The sequence below is a fragment of the Protobothrops mucrosquamatus genome, unplaced genomic scaffold (assembly GCF_001527695.2).
Source record: "Protobothrops mucrosquamatus isolate PMUCROS unplaced genomic scaffold, P.Mucros_1.0 scaffold2327, whole genome shotgun sequence".
In the NCBI taxonomy this organism is placed as follows: Eukaryota; Metazoa; Chordata; class Lepidosauria; order Squamata; family Viperidae; genus Protobothrops; species Protobothrops mucrosquamatus.
The window spans coordinates 52,854-70,517 of record NW_015388410.1 but is presented as its reverse complement, the minus strand read 5'-3'; the positions used below and the strand labels follow the sequence as shown (position 1 = coordinate 70,517).

Sequence of the window (17,664 nt, the reverse complement as noted above, 5' to 3'; positions counted from 1 at the left end):
TGAGTGGCTTTCCACAATGGAAGCATAACGCATAGACTTAAATTAATTGATACTATTTGAACACCGGATATTTCTCGGCGCCTAAGGACTGGGCACTATATCCAGGATGGAGCGACGCCTTCCCCACTCGTAACCTTTAAGAGTGTCGGTTGTCCTACACCAGACCGGTACTCTCCCCTATTACTGTCTAAGGGGGTCGTCTACTGTAATGATAACGAGATTTTTGAAAATCTTATCTGGAATATGACCATTATCAGAGTTGGGTCTCAGGTGTTCTGGGATAGGTCCATGGCCATCCCATTGAGGTGAGACGGTTTATCAGATCACCTGGTTGTAAAGGCTCTGCAAATTCCAGCCAGGGTTCACCCAGAGAAATCAGAATGATCTCATCAGCTGGCATTTAGAATCATTGTGTGCCTCTCATTGAAGTACCAGGTACTCTGTTTGACTTATGAACATGGAATGTGCTGTTCTACACAGTCATCATACTTCACTGAATTTCCTAGAAAGAGACCATTATTTAAATTGGATACTAGCATGTATTGGACTTTTTTGGGGGGATTATTTTTGTGCCAGAGATTTCATTGCTACTGAGGAGAAGGCATATATATCCATCTGGAAGATCTTTTGAATTTAGCCCATTTTCTTAGGTAACCCTCTACACATGATGTGATCTAGAAAACTGACAGTGTTTGCTTGCTTCAGAAACAATTTATTTATTTTATTTATTTATTTATTTATAATTTGATTTGTATTCCGCCCTTCTCCTCACCGGACTCAGGGCGGCTAACAGCCTTATAAAACAACATTACAATAAATATCCATATTAAAACCAAATTAAAAAAAAATATTCGTAAAGGCCAATCGTTAAAATTACCCTTAAAATTACCCTTAAAAACCCCACTAAAATTCCCTAGGCCAAACCCGCTTGTTCTTTTTCGGTACAGAAATCCCGCGCCGCCTTCCTCCCCTCTAGGCCCTAGTGGGCCTAGAGACCCCCATCAAGCAAGGTCTCCCACCCCCGAGGGTGGCTCTTCCGCCTCCCCCTGGGGGTCGCCAGCCGGCACTGTCTGGCTGACGGCACCCTGAGGAGACCCACTCTGTGGGAGCGTACCGGCCGATGGGAGGTAACAAGCCCTAACCTTTTAAATGGAAAGGTCATTTGTATTTAAGTCCACTTCTTTTTCACATTGTACTGTGCATATGAATTGAAATGACCACTCAAGACAAATTGAAAATTCATATTTAATCTATTTAATCAGAGCTGTCTATCACACAATGAAATGTGTACATTATATTTTTTCTTTATCTGTCTATGGAAATTTTCAGTCATCCAGGCTATATGGTAGTTACTCCAAAGGCGCTTTTTCACAAGACAACTGGACTTTCTTGTTTTTCTTGGAAGACATTTTGCTTCTCATGCAAGAAACATCTTCATCTCTTACTGGATAATGGGGAATTTATTTATACTCCTTGCAGGCCGGTGGTCATTTGCACTCTTTTAGAGAGTCGTGGATGCCACCTGGGGGTTTATCTGTGTCATCAGGGGCACTGAGTAGTGCAAATGGGTATGAAAAGTCCAGTTGTCTCATGAAAAAGCACCTTTGGGATATTTGTCTATTTGTATGATAGTCCTCATTTCCAGAAGGAAAAAAAGTTCTGAGCTATATAAATTTCAGGGGACACAGCAATATAGAAGGCCAATCTTACTGCAATTGCTGGCTTAAATTGCCAGTGGGGAAGATCTACATATAAAGGATATCAGGAAAATGGAAAGATTTGTTAAAACTGTCTTTTCATGAGTTGATGTTTATCATTCAGTTCAGGTCTCATCACAATGATAAAACACTTGGGAAGGAAGATGCACACCAATAGGCCAGCACTGGAGGAGATCATGGAGAAGATCTCCACAGCTAAGGTATATTTCCCCCTTGTGCTTAGATAAGTTGGAATAAAGCACAGCCAAACACTGCAAAAGACCAACATGCTGAAGGCGATGAATTTGGCTTCATTGAAACTATCGGGTAATTTCCTAGCTAGAAAAGCAGCAGAGAAGCTAACAAGAGCAAGAAAACCCATAAAGCCCAAAACACAGTAGAACATGACTGAGTCTTCATTGCATTCCATGATGAGTTCTTCAGACACTGAGTGTGCATCAAAATCTGGGTATGGTGGGGACATTATCAGCCAGACAGCACAAATACACATTTGAACAAGGGAACAGGATAGAAGAATAAAACTGACCATTCTCCCCCCCACCCATTTCCTCAATCTGGAACCAGGTTTGGTGGCCATGAATGCTAGAACCACAACAAAGGTTTTGGCCAGGACAGAAGAAACCGCCACGGAAAAGATGAGGCCAAATGATGGTTGTCGAAGGAGACACACAATTGTGTTGGGTCTCCCAATAAAAAGAAAGATGCAAAGGAAAGAAAGGAGGAGGGAAACCAGGAGGATGTAGGTGAGATTACGGTTGTTGGCTTTGACAATAGGAGTGTCTTTGTGTTTCATGAAAATTGTGATTACCAAAGTTGTCATTAAAGCAAAGCAAACTGAAAGAATAGTCAGACTAATCCCCAAGGGTTCTTCATAAGTCAAAAAGGTGATCCGCTTTGGAATGCACATATTTTTGTGAGCATTTGGATATTGATCTTCTGGACATGGAGAACAGTCATCTACATCTGAAAGAGAACATAGTAGAATTGATGCAGTGGATTACAGACAGTGCTGTACCCTCATGGCTTAGTCCCGTTTTATCTGGAAATTTCCTACCCTTTGTTTTTGCTATTTTCCCCTCAGGACACTGACGGCAAGCATAGCAGCAAAAAGACTCCCCTTCTATCTTTTCCTTGCTGTATCCTGTCTCACAAGGATCATTACACCGAGATAAAGGTAATGCCTATCAATGAACAAAAACGAATATTTTAAGATACGGAAGAAAAAGAAGAGATATTCTTACAAGGGATCTTGGAGATTTTCTAGTCCAGCCCCCTGCTCAAGTGACTGTCTAGCCTCTTCTTAAAAATCTCCAGTGATGGAGCACCCACAATTTCAATTACTATGGAATCAACCACATAAAATGGATTGATAAGCAGAAGTAATGCGATTGCATCATTTTGCGATCTAACTGGTTTGAAATAATAATTCATTAAATATCTACAATTATTGGTATCAATGACTTTCCATATCAATCAACCCCAGTCTCCAAAGACATTTTTTGTGCTGGTTAAAGAGGGTTTTCTCATAATTTTGAAGTCACCAGGCTGATGAAAGCCAGTAAACTGGATTGTAGCTTTTATTCAAAACCATGTATTGTCCGTAATTAACAGAGGGCCAAAGTAATGAGTTTGATGTCCTATACCAGGGCTTTTCCACCAGTGGTACAGGTACCACCTGTGGTACATTGGTACCTGGCAGGTGGTACGCCACCATCCTAGAAAAGTGGTAGCGGGGGAGGGAAATGAGCTGAACCAGTGGCAGCATCGCACAAGCCTGAGCTAGAGATTGCTGGAGCTGCAGGGCTGTCAGGGCTCAGCGGAAGCACCAGGATCGGCGCTTCTTTGGGTCTGTCAGGGCTCAGTGGAAGTGTCAGGATCATCATTGGGCTCCAGCTGGAGCCCGGTGCTGATCCTGGTGCTTCTGCTGAGCGCAGAAGAAGCACCGATCAGCTGGAATGTTGCAGCATCTTCAGGGTCTTGTGATTTACATTCAGATGCTTGGCAACTGATTCATATTTATGACGGTCACAGTGTCCCAGGGTCATGTGAAGTGACCAAAACCTGCTGCAACCACCCAGCAGACAGGGGGAATAAAAACCAAACACCCCCCACCCCACCCCCACTGCCAATCCTCAACAGAAATGCTCACAACAATGAAAACCTCGGACAGGAGGAAGAGTACTGCTGGGTGGGCAGGCAGGTGTCATGCTTGGCTGTGGCTTGGGAGGGCACTTTTTTCAGTGCCATCGTAACTTCGAACAGTCATTAAGCGAACTGTTGTAAGTTGAGGGCTACCTGTACTTTATCACTTTTTTCTTTTCTTTTTTTTTGGTCATCAAGTTTTTGACACCTTGCTAGGTGACTGGTGGTACTCGGATATTGCCATATCCTAAAAGTGGTACAATGGGTGAAAAGGTTGAAAAGCCCTGTCCTATATCAACTATTAGAAAAGTATATATATATATATATATATATATATATATATATATATATATATATATATATATATATATATATATATATATATATATTCCTTCCCTAGAACGTTGATACTTAGGCTATTTCAGAGATGAGGCTCTAAGACTTCATCAGTAAGAAATTTTTACACTATATAAATGAAGGTAGACCAAGCTAGATTCAGACAGCTAACCTGATTAAAACCTCCTGGCCAGGTGATGGAATCTATAGAAATATTGAAGAATTTGTCTGCTGGAACTGTGGGATCTACCATTCCAACTTGGACCCTAGCAAAGGATTGGTTTGAGAATGTGACCCAGTTGATAACGTCATATCCACCAATGAATTCTCCATTTTCATCAAAGGAAATCTTCTCACCAACACTGTTGTTGAATCTGACACTTCTCAGAAAAGAATGAATCTGAAATAGAGAGACAGACAGAGAGGGACAAAGAGAGATAAGGAGAGATGAAAGGAGAAATAATGTATATGTTCAAAATATAGATATGGATGTTTAAATAAAGAAAATATAAAAACTTTCATTTTAACTTTAGGTCAGAATCAAACAAGTAACGTAACAATCATTCCAACATAGAGGCAGAGGTAAAATATCGGATTACTGAAATAAAATTCACATAGAATTGAAAAAAACCCAACAACAACAACCAGCAGCAGAATGTTAACATTAAACTCTGTAGTTTAATTGCTAAAGCCTCATAAGAAAGATGATCTCTTAATAAATATATGAGAAATAATAAGATGTATGTAAGGCGATAAAAGTTTAATACTATTCTTACTTAGAAAGAGACATATACTTGCTGTAGCCATGCTAATTTTTTTAATTATTGCAACTGAAATCCAACAACCGAGAAGCAACATACTAACAAGAAACAACAAGATGTAATTGAGAGAGAGAGACATACAGACAGGCAGACAGACAGACAGACAGACAGCTTTCTGGTTACATTATGTTTTAACTTGTTATTGTCTTATATATTTGAATATACTATCTTATATTCAAAAGAGAGAGAAAAATGTTCATAAGGCATATCAACTTTCCATAAGCCAGACAGAGTTCAGGATCACTTTGTTTGGAGATGTTATATACCTTCAATCGTGGTTTGCATACAGAAGTGGACTATAATACGTGATATGCCCATTCCTGGCCAGTTAGCAAGAGACAAAGGCAGTCAGGCTCCTTCTCCCCCAGCTAACGTGTTGTGAATGGGGAAATCTCTGAGTTTCTACAGATCATAGGAATGGTCTTGAAGGACAGGAGTGGGAGCCAGTCAAATAAGAGGACCTTGAGGCTAGATCACGGTAAATAACTTGAGAAAATATTTCAAACAAGCCCAGTTCTCCCTCTTCTTTGTGGCAACCCCTGAGATATTGGAACACTGATATCTGATCACCCCTAGTCCTTATTTTCATTAAAATAGACATAATCAATTCCAGCAATCGTTCTTTATATATTTCTTTATAAGCTCCAGTTCCTTGATCACTTTTGATGCTCTTCTCTGCACTCTTTCTAGAGTCTCAACATCTTTATTAACAGTGTGGTGACCAAAACTGGTCAAACAATACAATAAGATTTGTCTGGCATGATCTGTTTTTGACAAACCCATGTTGGCTTTTGGTTATGACTTTATTTGCCTCTGTTCACTGATTCTTTGCTTGATTATCTTTTCCAGAAACTTCCCAGATATTGAGGTCAGGGTGATAGGACTATAGTTTCCTGGATCTATTTTTTTTCCTCACATTTATCTAAAGCAGACATGTCAAACTCACGACGTCACGTTGACGGCAGTGGGGTGAGCAGTAACATGCAGGAGTCTGTTACTGTAGTCTTTGTAGTAAAGTTAATCCTGACCTACATGGTCATGGTTTCTCAGTCAGGTCTACCCCTTGCAGCTGATGATATCTTGGAGGTCTCTGTGAATGAGGTAGCACAGCAACACATAGGTACAGGTGGTTCTCCTTTAATGGCTGCTTGTGCAGCAACCATTTGCATTTGCAGTGGTGCAGAATGAGTGGTACTTATGATTTCCTTGAAATTCAGGCTGTTGCAGGACTCCTGTGGTCACATGATCACAATTCTCCCATATGTCTGTCTGTCTGTCTGTCTGTCTGCCTGTCTGTCTGTCTGTCTGCCTGCCTATCTACCAACCTACCTACCTACCTACCTACCTACCTACCCATTATATAAAATACAAAGAAAAATAGAAACAAGAAATTAGGGGAAGGAAAAAGACAGGGGAAAAAGAAAATGCGAGCTACAAGGGAAAAAAGAAAGAAAAGGACTTGACGTCTGACTCTTTTTAGCACTGTAGAAGATAAAAAACACTCCAGCCTCAATGATGACAATTCTTGAACTTGGCAACTGGCCTGAACTTCTGATTATGATGGTATCCCATAGTTACATGATTGTGAGTTGCAAACTTCCTTGCTGGCTTTTCACAATCAGTTAATGGGGAAGCCAGAAAGAAGTTGTAAGTTGTGATCACACGGGATCCTTGCTTAAAAACGTGTGCAGTCCTCAATTAACAACAGTTACTGGGATCATCTGGAACTGCTATTGGTAAGCCCAATGATCAAGTAACATCACACTTTATAACAGATCACTTAGCAATGGGAACTCAGGGCTCAATTTTCATTGTTAAGTAAGGACTACCTGTGTAAAGTATAGCACAATGGAAGACAGACTCACTTACTTTTAGGTAAAGGTAAAGGTAAATATTTCCCTGTCCAGATGTGTCTGACTCTAGTGTGTGGTGCTTATCTTCGTTTCTTGGCTGAGGGAGCCAGCATTATCCAAAGACATTTTCTGTGGTTATGTGGCCAGCATAGCTATACGCCAATGGAACATGGAATGCTGTTACTTTCCCAACGAAATGGTACCTTTTAATCTCCTCACATTTGCACGCTTTCTGCCAAAGTGGTATATATTAATCTACTCACATTTGCATGCTCTTGACCTGCTAGGTGGACAGGAGCTGGAGCAAGTAATGGGAACTCACATTGTTCGGTGGCACTTGGGTCTGAAACCTGGCTTTCAGATTTCCAGCTGACAGGTTCAGTGTCTTTAACCATTGAGCCACTGCAACCCCTCTTTTAGATAGTAAAATCTCAACTTAATGTAGAAAATAATTTTAGGAAACTATATTCTTCCTAAGAAATCATATCTAAGTAAAAGATGTTAGGTAGAGGGAATTGATGAGCAAAAGGTAATGCCCTTTCTTTTATTGTATATGTTCAAGTAAAGGCAGAATCAACATCTGCAGGAGCTGCTGGAATTTGAAATCCTGCAATAAGTAGGTGCTGGATTTGGTGGCTTAAATGTCCAGATTGTAATCTATGATTCTTTCATCAAATAGGAGTACATATCTCTCACAAAATTTCAAAATATCTTGCCTTGTTCCTTTTTTTTATTAAGGCCCTGAAAAGTTAAAGCAGCCTCGATTCCCTTCCCTGTTTCTCCTAGAACTGTGTTCCTGGAAGAACATAAGTCTGTTCTTATCTCCATTCATTTATTCTAAAGTTATGCATATGTTGCTGTGAATATATGAGTGGTGAAATACAAGTGACTCCCAATTGGTCTATGAAGAGGTGGGAACCATATGCCTGATGGAAAGGGAACATCTCAGCATGCTGAGTCTTTTTTTCAGAAAGGATGTCACAATATAATGACCAGTCCTTCCTCTACCACACGTGGTTTGCATGAGGACACAATTGCAAGGGACGCGGTGGAGCAGTGGCTTAATGACACTGGAACTTCTGGCCAGAAATGGTTTGGACTTTAGTGGTTTGAGCCTGGCTCTGTAAGATGGGGTGAGCTCCTGCCGTTCGCTCCCCAGCTCCTGCCCACCCACATGAGGTGAGGTAAAGTAGACCAGCAGAGGAGCCCAAAAGAGCCGGAAATCCAAGCATCATCAGTCAGCTGGTGTAAGCTAGATTGTTTCCTGTAGTGCACCAAGGATAATCATGCAAAGCCGAACAGAATGAACTAGCAATTTAGACTGTCAGGACTGCGTTGTGTCTAGCAATTCTAGATTTCCCTGACTTTGTAAGCCAGATGCTAAATAAATAAATAAATGCATGGAAATATCCTTTTCTGGAAATGCCTAAAAATGTGAGTACGATTATACTTTCAACCATCAAATAACTGGTTCTGGCTAAATGCAAGCCTTCCAAACAAAGTATCTAGAATAGAATAAAAAACAACTTCAGCATATCATGTAGAGAGTGTAGAACACTTCTTCCACTAACTTATAGACTGAACTTATGGCAGAGTGATGGAATGTAGTAAAGAAGATGGATTCCCAGGATGGAGGAGATGTGATTCAGAGAAGTAAAAGGCAACTCATATGGGTGGGAGAAAGAAGATGACCGTAACCCTCACTTATAGTTCACATGATAGATTGTAGATACATAGAGTGCTGAGTCCTGCAAGGTTTTGTCTATAGGTATGAAACAATAAAGTAATCAGCCTGGAAGAATCATCATATGTTACTAAGAGGTTTTGGGCTTGACAGGCGGTTAATACAAAGAAGAGCAACTAAAACGATTAAATGCCTGGAAAGTAAAACATATGAAGAACGGTTGCAGGATTTGGGTTTTGCTAGTCTAGAGAAAAGTAGGACATGATAGCAGTCTTCCAGTATTTAAGAGGCTGCCACAAAGAGGAGGGGGTCCTCTTATTTTCCATAGCACCAGCGTACAGGAAAAGAAACCAGGGATGGAAACTAATCAAGGAGAGAAGCAATTTGGAATTAAGGAGAAACTTCCTAAAAGCAAGGACTATTAACCAGTGGAAAAGTTGTAGGTACTTCATCACTGGAGGTTTCTAAGAATAGACTGGACAGCCACTTGTCTGAAATGGTATAGGAACTTCTGCTTGTACAGGGGGCTGGACTAGAAGATCTCCAATGTCCCTTCCAGGTCTATTCTAATTATAATTTCATGGACTAGAAGACCTCCAAGGTACCTTCCAGCTTCATTCTGATTCTTATTCAAATTTCATGGGCAGAAATATATTCTAAGTATTTCAAATGGTTAAATCAATACCACATCTCAATTTTAGGTCTAAGGTCAGTTACCCTAAAGTTTATGGACATATCTTGAAACAACAGATATGGTGGTTTCTTACCTGCCACCACATTTTATTGTGAAACTGTTTCCTTCCTTTTTTCATTATTGATGTTTCCCTGGCTTTGGATAAATACAGAGATTGCAAAGCATGTGCCACAGCATAGACTGCATTGTAAATATTGTAACTCTGGCCAGTGACGCGTGTTTCAAACACAGACGTTGGAAGGGTCTCAATTCTCTCCTGTCCAGTACAAGTTTTCTCAGTCGTCTCCGTTCTTGAGTTTGAGAAGAAACAATCAAACGCCTGTTCCCAAAAATGTTTTCGAAAATGATCATGGGGGTCATTGTTTGGACTTAGATTGCGAAGAAATTCCTGGAAGTGTGGAACATGTTTTGTGTGAACTGCAAAGGATAAAGCACCATGTAGGAAATGGATGTCCCAATTTTTATGAAGGGAAAATGAGGTGAAGTCTGTCTGAGCATTTATAAGCCAGATCTTTTGCTTCTTTGGTATATCCTCCACTTCTGAAAATCGGAGGAAAGTTCTGAGAAACGTTATGGTCTGAATTTTACCATATACAATTATCACATTGGCTGTGCTGTTCATGAGAACATGGTATATCTTTAGTCCTTCATCCATGGCATCAGTAAAATCAGTGTAAAAATCTAAATTTGGTAACTCTGCTATGAACTCAGTGCAGATGCCGAACTCTGAAAAGATAGGGACTACTTCCTGGACAAATTTCTCTGCTTTCTCATCCTTTACTACAAGAATTCCAACCCAGATCCATCTTAAGTACTTCAATAGCTGCACGAGACCCTGATGTTCATGGGATACATCTGGAAACATTTGCTGGAAGAAAACTGCTTGAGTCTCTTTATCCATGGCTGGAGCAGAGCCATAGGTCAACTGCAGGAAGACAAAATATGTGAATACAAAAGTCTAAGTGAACCTCTGAAAATGTGTACATTCATTTGAGTCTCTGGGTGCCCTTGAGCTTATAAACTGAAACATTATACAACTAGTTGTCTTTATTTGGAAATATCAACCAAAATATACTGATATACTGTATACTGAGGCTGACAAGAATTAAAGAAGAGGGGGGTCAACCTATTTTCCAAAGCACCTGAAGGCAGGACAAAAAGCAATAGATGGAAATTTATCAAGGAGAGAACCAACTTAGAACAATTAATCAGTTGAAAGGCTTGCCTCCAGAAGTTGTGGATGCTCCATCATTAGAGAAGAGATTGGACAACTATTTGTACAGAATAGTGTAGAGGGGTTGGTCTAGAAGACCTCCAAGGTCCCTTCCAACTCTGAATTCAGTGTCTGGTACTGGGGAATGTTTTTGTTTGCCCAATATCCCCACTGTCTGTTCAGAGTTATGATTACTCATGCTGCTACGGTAATCCTATCAAGCAAAAAATAATATCTAGGAATCAGAAAATTGTTCCCTTTTTTAGATAAAGAAGCCTGGCATGGCAATATAATAATAAATATCTTCAGCACATCTTACCTGAGGAACTTTGTAGATGCACAATATAGCTGCCATGTGAAGAGAGATATCCGGTCCCCCAATGACTGCAGCCAAACGTTTTGGGACCCCACACTTGTAGTTAGGGATGAATTTGCCCTGAGTGAAAGGCAGTAACATTGAGGCGAAGTAGGTCCAGCTTGGACTAAAATGGCTGTTAAAAATATGGAAGCCCAGCGTGACATTGGGTAGGATCTGTGGATTTTCATTGATCTCTTTTAGAGTAAACGCTAAGGCCAGGATATTCTGGTAACTCTGAAAAATTATTCTGTAAAAAAAACACATGAAGAAAGGTCTGCTTCATATCATGGCACCTGCAATCCTTAAATACAAAACATTTAGTGGAAAGTGTTTTTCTGCCATATTTTGATTATTCAGCTAAGATCCTGGAATATGCAAAGTGTAACACTAGTTCATATATACCTCTACAAGAACTGGAGTTATTTTTAAGAGAAAAATTGGCTTCAAATTTCAAGCATTATTCCTGAAAACATGAGAAAGGTCCAGTATCATACTTCAGCTTTTCATAATGGTTTACATCAGGATATGCTGGTAATTCTGAAAAAAAATATTCTGTAAAAAAACACATGAAGAAAGGTTTTCTTCATATCATGGCATCTGCAATCCTTCAGTATAGCACCTTTAGTGGAATATGTCAGTGCAATATCTAGAAACATAGAAACACTGAAGTCTGATGGCAGAAAAAGAGCTGGTGGTCACCCTTTGAGCTATTTGTTTTCTTTTTAGTTTATTCATTATTTTTAAATTATTTTTAATTTCTATCAGATGATGGACATGTATTTAGCCCAAAGTTTAGTTCAAACTCAGTTACTGATTGATGACCGCAATCTCTACTTGAAGTTGGTTCCAAGCTTCCACTAGTCTTTCTGTAAAGTATTACCTTCTAACGTTACTTTTTTTTTAATTTTTATTTTATTCAAATACAAATAATACAAACATAACACATATAAATCTAAATAAAAAACAGTATAAAAATACAAATACTACAGTGCACCCACGGCCCTGGAGACCATTTTTATTACCTATATTTCTTTTCATATAACAACTAAGAATATATAATATATTTGAATTGTGCCTTTATCCCCTCCAAAACAGCATGTATTCTTAAGCAGGTTTATTCCCTTTGCCTTACACCAAGACTGTTTTTATAAAATCATCCCATATTTCATTATAATTATTTACTTTAATCATGCCTTTTTTAAATTTAATTTCTGTTAATTTATCATTTATTGCCATATTCCATATTTCATTATACCACTCATTTCTTTGAATATCCCAATTCCATCTCCAATATTTAACCATTTAACTACTCCAAATTCTAACTGCCATTATCAAATTTACAATCAATTCCTTTTTGCTTCATTTATATCTTGTTTTTCCAACAGTAACAGTAACGCGATCCTCAGTGACATATCTAAATTTACCTTCAAAAGTTCTCTAATTTCCCTAAACACCATGTCCCATATCTTTTGTGCACTATCACAATCCCACCACATATGTTTATATGTTCCAATCTCTTTCTCGCACCTCAAGCAAATATTTGTATATTTAACATCTATTTGATTTAATTTGCGTGGTGTTAGGTACCACCTCCATATCACTTTATATCCGTTTTCCTTAACTCTAACTGACATATTCTTATATGCTCTTCTGTTCCAAATATTTTTCCAATTTTTATCATTTATTTCTCCTAAATCTGTTTCCCAGATTAATTTTAAACCTTTTGCCTGATCTTCTAGTTCACTTAATATTCTGTATATTTTCCCAATTCTTCCTTTACCTATATATTCTTCATTTTCCTCACTTTTTTTATAATCATTTCAAATTTTGTTAACTGTCTTTCTCCTCGAATTTTTCTTCCATTTTTATCCATTTCTCTAATTGTATTAGATTCAACCAATTTAACTTAGTATCTGATAAAACATTCTTTAATTGTATTATATTCTTTATCTTGTTCTTCCAGTCTTCCAATTTATATATCTGATTTTTTTTAAATTTATTAATCCAATCTTTCAATTCAATCTTAGGGAATTTCTCTATTTCTACTACCGGTATTAAAGGAGAAATTCCTGGCATTAACCGGTATCTCCATTTATCCCATAATTCTATCAGGTTTTTTAAAAAGGGATTTTGAATTCTCTTAACAATTTTTTAATATCTTTTTTAAACGAATATGTTTCTATATGAACATATTTCCCTTAATTCCTTCAATGCTATATCGCTCCATAATAAATCTCTATCTGCTATAATATCTGGGACCACCCTTAAATGATTAGCTACCCAATAATTTCTAACATTTGGAAGACCCAGCCCACCCTTTTTTAATGGTTCATACCATAAAGCTTTACTTATTCTTGCTCTCTTGCCTCCATTACAATACACCTCCAGCAATCTCTATATTTCTTTAATTCTTGATCCAAAAACTTAATTGGGATCATCCAAAACAAAAAGTTATTTTTTGGTAAAACTTTCATTTTTATTGCTGCAATTCTTCCAATCCATGATAATTTTACTTTTCCATATTTATCCATTTTATCTTTTATATCTTTCTTTAACTTCTCATAATTTATCTTCTTTAATTCTCGAATATTTTGGGGGATGTCAATACCTAAATGTTTGATACTATCTACTATTTTTAATTTACATTTTTCTTTCAATACATCCATTTCTTCTTTACTATAGTTATATAACATCATTTCTGATTTTTCCCAATTTATTTGCAAACCACTATATTTCCGAAATTCATTCAAATGTGAATATACCCTCTCTATAGTAGCTATGGGATTTTGAAATGTTAGTAATGTATCATCTGCAAATAAATTTATTTTCGTTTTCTTACATACGCCAATTCCTTCAATCAATGAATCTTTCCTAATTGCATTTGCCAAAACCTCCATCAATAATACAAATAGAACTGGGGATAAAGGGCAACCTTGTCTCGTTCCCCGGCTTAAGATTATTGTATCTGTAACACCATCATTTATGACTATTATTGCCTTATTCTCTGAGTATAGTTGATTTATCACCTTTCTAAAAAAATTTCCAAAGCCTAATTTCTCTATTAATATTTTCAATGTAGGCCATTCCACACAATCAAAGGACTTAAAATCATCTAATGCTAATAAACCAGCTTTTAATTTTTGATTCTTTATGTAATAGCCTAAATTTAATACCCTTCTTACTACATCTGACATTTGTCGGCCTCTTATAAATCCACACTGGTCATTTTTAATATAATTCTCTATAAATGTATTCAATCTATTTGTCAATATTGCTGTAAAAATCTTAGCATCCTGATTAATAAGGGATATTGGTCTATATCATCCTGGATTTGTAAGATCTTTATTAGGTTTTGCTATCAATAATATCAGAGATTGCTTCCAAGAACTTGGAATAACTTCCCCTTCCATTATTTTATTAAACATTAACCTCATCTTCGGCACCAATAATCCTTTAAAATTTTTATAATATTCTGTGCCTAGTCCATCTAACCCTGGTGCTTTATTAATAATTTCCAGTATATCCTCCTCTTCTATTTGTAATTCCATTATTTCTTTATCACATTCTTGAATTTTATAGTTTAAATTCTTTTCTATATATGCCTGACTTTTATTCAAATTTATTTCCTTTCCCTTAGATAACTTTTCAAAAAACTTCTGAAATATCAACAATTTTTCTTTCATCAAGTTACATCTTTCTCCCTTTTCGTTCTTTGTTACTCCAATCAGGCTTTTTGCCTTTTTAACTTGTGTGGTTCTAGCCAACATTCTAGAATTTTTATTACTATTTTCATAAAATTCCCTATTTAAATAAATTAGATTCCTTTGAACCTGTTCTAACTCAATATTTTGCAACTCTTTTCTTTTAGCTGATAATTCTAACATAATCCTATTCTCTCTGCTTTCTATATATTTACTCTCTAGTTCTTTAATTTCCTCCTCCAACCTTTTTATATATTTATCTTTTTGTTTTTTATATTATAAGAATATTTTCTGCCTAAATCTCTTACCACTGCTTTCATTGCATCCCATATTACAGCTATATTACTACCTCCTTCTTCATTTATAGTCCATATGTCTTTTAATTCTCTTTCCATTTTCTCTAAAATTTCTTCACTTTTAAAAATCCTCGATTCCATTCTCCATCTACTTGCCTGTTTATAATCACAATAAATTTCCATTTCCATAGTTACCATTGCATGATCTGATATTTTAATTATTTTTATCTCTGCTTTCGTTATTTTAGATAATATTTCCAATGTTACAAATATATATCTATTCTTGTAAAAATTTTATGTCTACTAGAAAAATAAGTATAACTCTTTTAATTGCCATGAAATTCTCTCCAAACATCTTTTAATCTATTTCTATTAATAATTTTTCTTAAATCTGTATTATTATACTTTATTTCCGCTTTTGATGGATTAGATTTATCAGTTCCTATATCCAGGGCTTTTTTTCTCATAGAACGCCCAGAACGGAGTTCCGACACCTTTTTTGGATGGAACCTTGTAGGGTAGGCAAGGCGGGTTGTATGACATTTATGAGTTCCAGCACCATTTTTTTTTTTTTACAAAAAAAGCACTGCCTATATCCATAACCATATTATAATCACCTGCCATTATCATATAACCTTTTTTATTTCTTCTATTTCTTTATATACCCTATCATAAAACTCTCTTTGATTTGTATTTAGGTGCATACAAATTTGCTAAAGTGACCTCTTGTCCATAAATCAAGCCTTGAATTATAAGAAATCTTCCCATATCATCCCTTTTTATGGCTTTTATCTTAAATTCACATCTTTTAGCCACCATGATTGCTACCCCTCTTGCTTTTGATCTACCAAATGCCTTTTCATATACATCAGCCCAATATAATCTAAGTTTCCTTCACCCCTTCTTTCTTTTGAGGTGTTTCTTGTAAAAATACAATATCTATTTTCTCTTTGTTAATTGATTTTTCAATTCTTGTTCGTTTATATTTCCCCCCCAAGCCATGTACATTCCATGTAGCTACCTTCAACGATTTCCCCATCTATTCCTTATATTATATATTCCTTTGGTCTCCATATGTGCTCTAACATAAATCTTACAAAATTAAACAACAAAGTAAGCATATTGACCCAAAACATAAATAGCCTCTTACCCACTCATTACTTTTGAACTACCCTGCAGTCAGTTTGAGGTTTTGTCCCTATGTTCTTGATTTTTGCTCAATATTGAAAATACTGCCTTCTAAACCTTATTCACACCCTTAATATATTTAAATAGCTCCAGTCATGTATGAAGAGACTGAAGCAGTTTTCTTCCAGCAAATATTTCCAGATGAATGCCATGAACAAAAGGGCTTCATGCAGCTATTAATGTTCCATCATGTCTCCCATTTCTCTTCTGTCCTTCAGACTATACATAGTCATTTCCTCCAAATTCTCCTGATATGTTTTGTCCCTCAGACCCTGCACCATTTTTGTTTTACATCTCTAGACTCATTCAATACCTTTTTTTTTTTTTAAAAAGTGAGATCTCCAGAACTGGACATAGTATTCCAAATGGGGTTTGACTAAAGCCCTTTACCGCAGGATTAGGACCTATTTTTTCTTGCTCTTGTTCCCTTTAGTGATGCATCCAACTTTACTATTCAGCTCAGATCGTGGAAAATGCAAAACAAATACTAGCACATATATACCCCTCCAGGAACTGGAGTTATTTATATTACAAAACAAACACTGGCTTGAAATTGGAAGCACTATTTCTTAATAAATGAGAAACGCCCAGTATCAAACCACAGCTTTTAAGAATGGCTTATTTCCAGAAGGAAATTGCTGAATTTTGGTACCAGAAATACCAAACGAAAAAGTTATCAAGGGAAATATGCCCTCCCCCCAAATCTTAGTGATAGTTACATCCTCATAAATCAAGTCACACATTCCTCTATGGTTATAGATATTTAGATGTGGTTTGTTAGGATTGGAAATTTGACCTCTCTTTCAACTTTACGTGGATGCTAAAATTTCACTTCACATAAAATAAACTTAGGCATCTTATATTAAGATGTATCTTTTCAGGAGCTTTTGTCATTAGAGGAAAAGATTTCAAGCATTGTGTGATTTAGCAGAATGGTCTAGAGTCTGACAATGAATTGATGATGTACTTACACAGCTCCATCCTGAAATGCCTGAGAAGGATGATGACTGAAATCAATAGGATCAGAAAATATAGACAATGCAGAAATAATGCCAGCAATGTTGATGTCTCCAATCTGATGATAGGTGTCACGAATAGGAGGAGGCTCCTCAAGGTCACATTGAAGGCTAGGATCCTTGCACACCACTTGAGGCATCACTATTAACAGCAGCTCCAAGAATACTAACATCTTCCATGAGTGTCTTCTTTCTGTGTACAAATGCCTCTGTCTGCCACAAGATATTTGAAGTGGATCAGTCTGACCTGTCTTTTTGAGATGTTCTTCAGACACAAATAGCTAGTGCAACATACTATCAATTCAATTCATGGGGCTCTGGGGCTCTCAGCCAATTTGATGGAATATCATGGGGACAATAAATATCATCCTTCAGGGCCAGTTCCTCCTTGTTCCATGGGATCCTATGGGAGCTGGAGGAGAGAAACTGGTTAATTTCATAATGATAGTGAGACTGTCACATATGTGAACATTGTCAGAACACTGGAAGGCCTCCTGAGGCAGGAAGACATGAGCCACAAGAGAAAAATAAAAGCATTAAGTCCATAAATGAAAAAAACAAATAATATAGGCATTGATATATACATTCTATTCTATTCTATTCTATTCTACTCTACTCTACCCTACCCTACCCTACCCCACCCC

The 17,664-nt window shown here is 37.1% G+C and overlaps 1 protein-coding gene across 1 annotated transcript; it reads right to left on the bottom strand.

The window, feature by feature from the left end:
• Nucleotides 1-1,782: 1,782 nt before the first annotated feature.
• On the bottom strand, nucleotides 1,783-17,193 carry LOC107295380 (vomeronasal type-2 receptor 26-like). The gene is made up of 6 exons (XM_015824694.1): nucleotides 16,976-17,193; nucleotides 10,781-11,066; nucleotides 9,322-10,173; nucleotides 4,369-4,596; nucleotides 2,773-2,899; nucleotides 1,783-2,681 (listed from the first exon to the last, which is right to left on the bottom strand). Exons 1-6 carry the CDS (start codon nucleotides 17,191-17,193, stop codon nucleotides 1,783-1,785), a joined length of 2,610 nt encoding a protein of 869 aa, XP_015680180.1.
• Between the last annotated feature and the right edge of the window lie 471 nt (nucleotides 17,194-17,664).

Bases quoted from the DNA above. Each gene is read 5' to 3' on its own strand.
- LOC107295380 (XM_015824694.1), bottom strand. From the start codon at position 17,193: ATGTTAGTATTCTTGGAGCTGCTGTTAATAGTGATGCCTCAAGTGGTG. The intron at 11,067-16,975 runs GTAAGTACATCA...TTTTTTTTACAG, and splicing joins GCATTTCAGGATGGAGCTGT to AATAATTTTTCAGAGTTACC. The intron at 2,682-2,772 runs GTAGGAAATTTC...GTTCTCTTTCAG, and splicing joins GAAAATAGCAAAAACAAAGG to ATGTAGATGACTGTTCTCCA.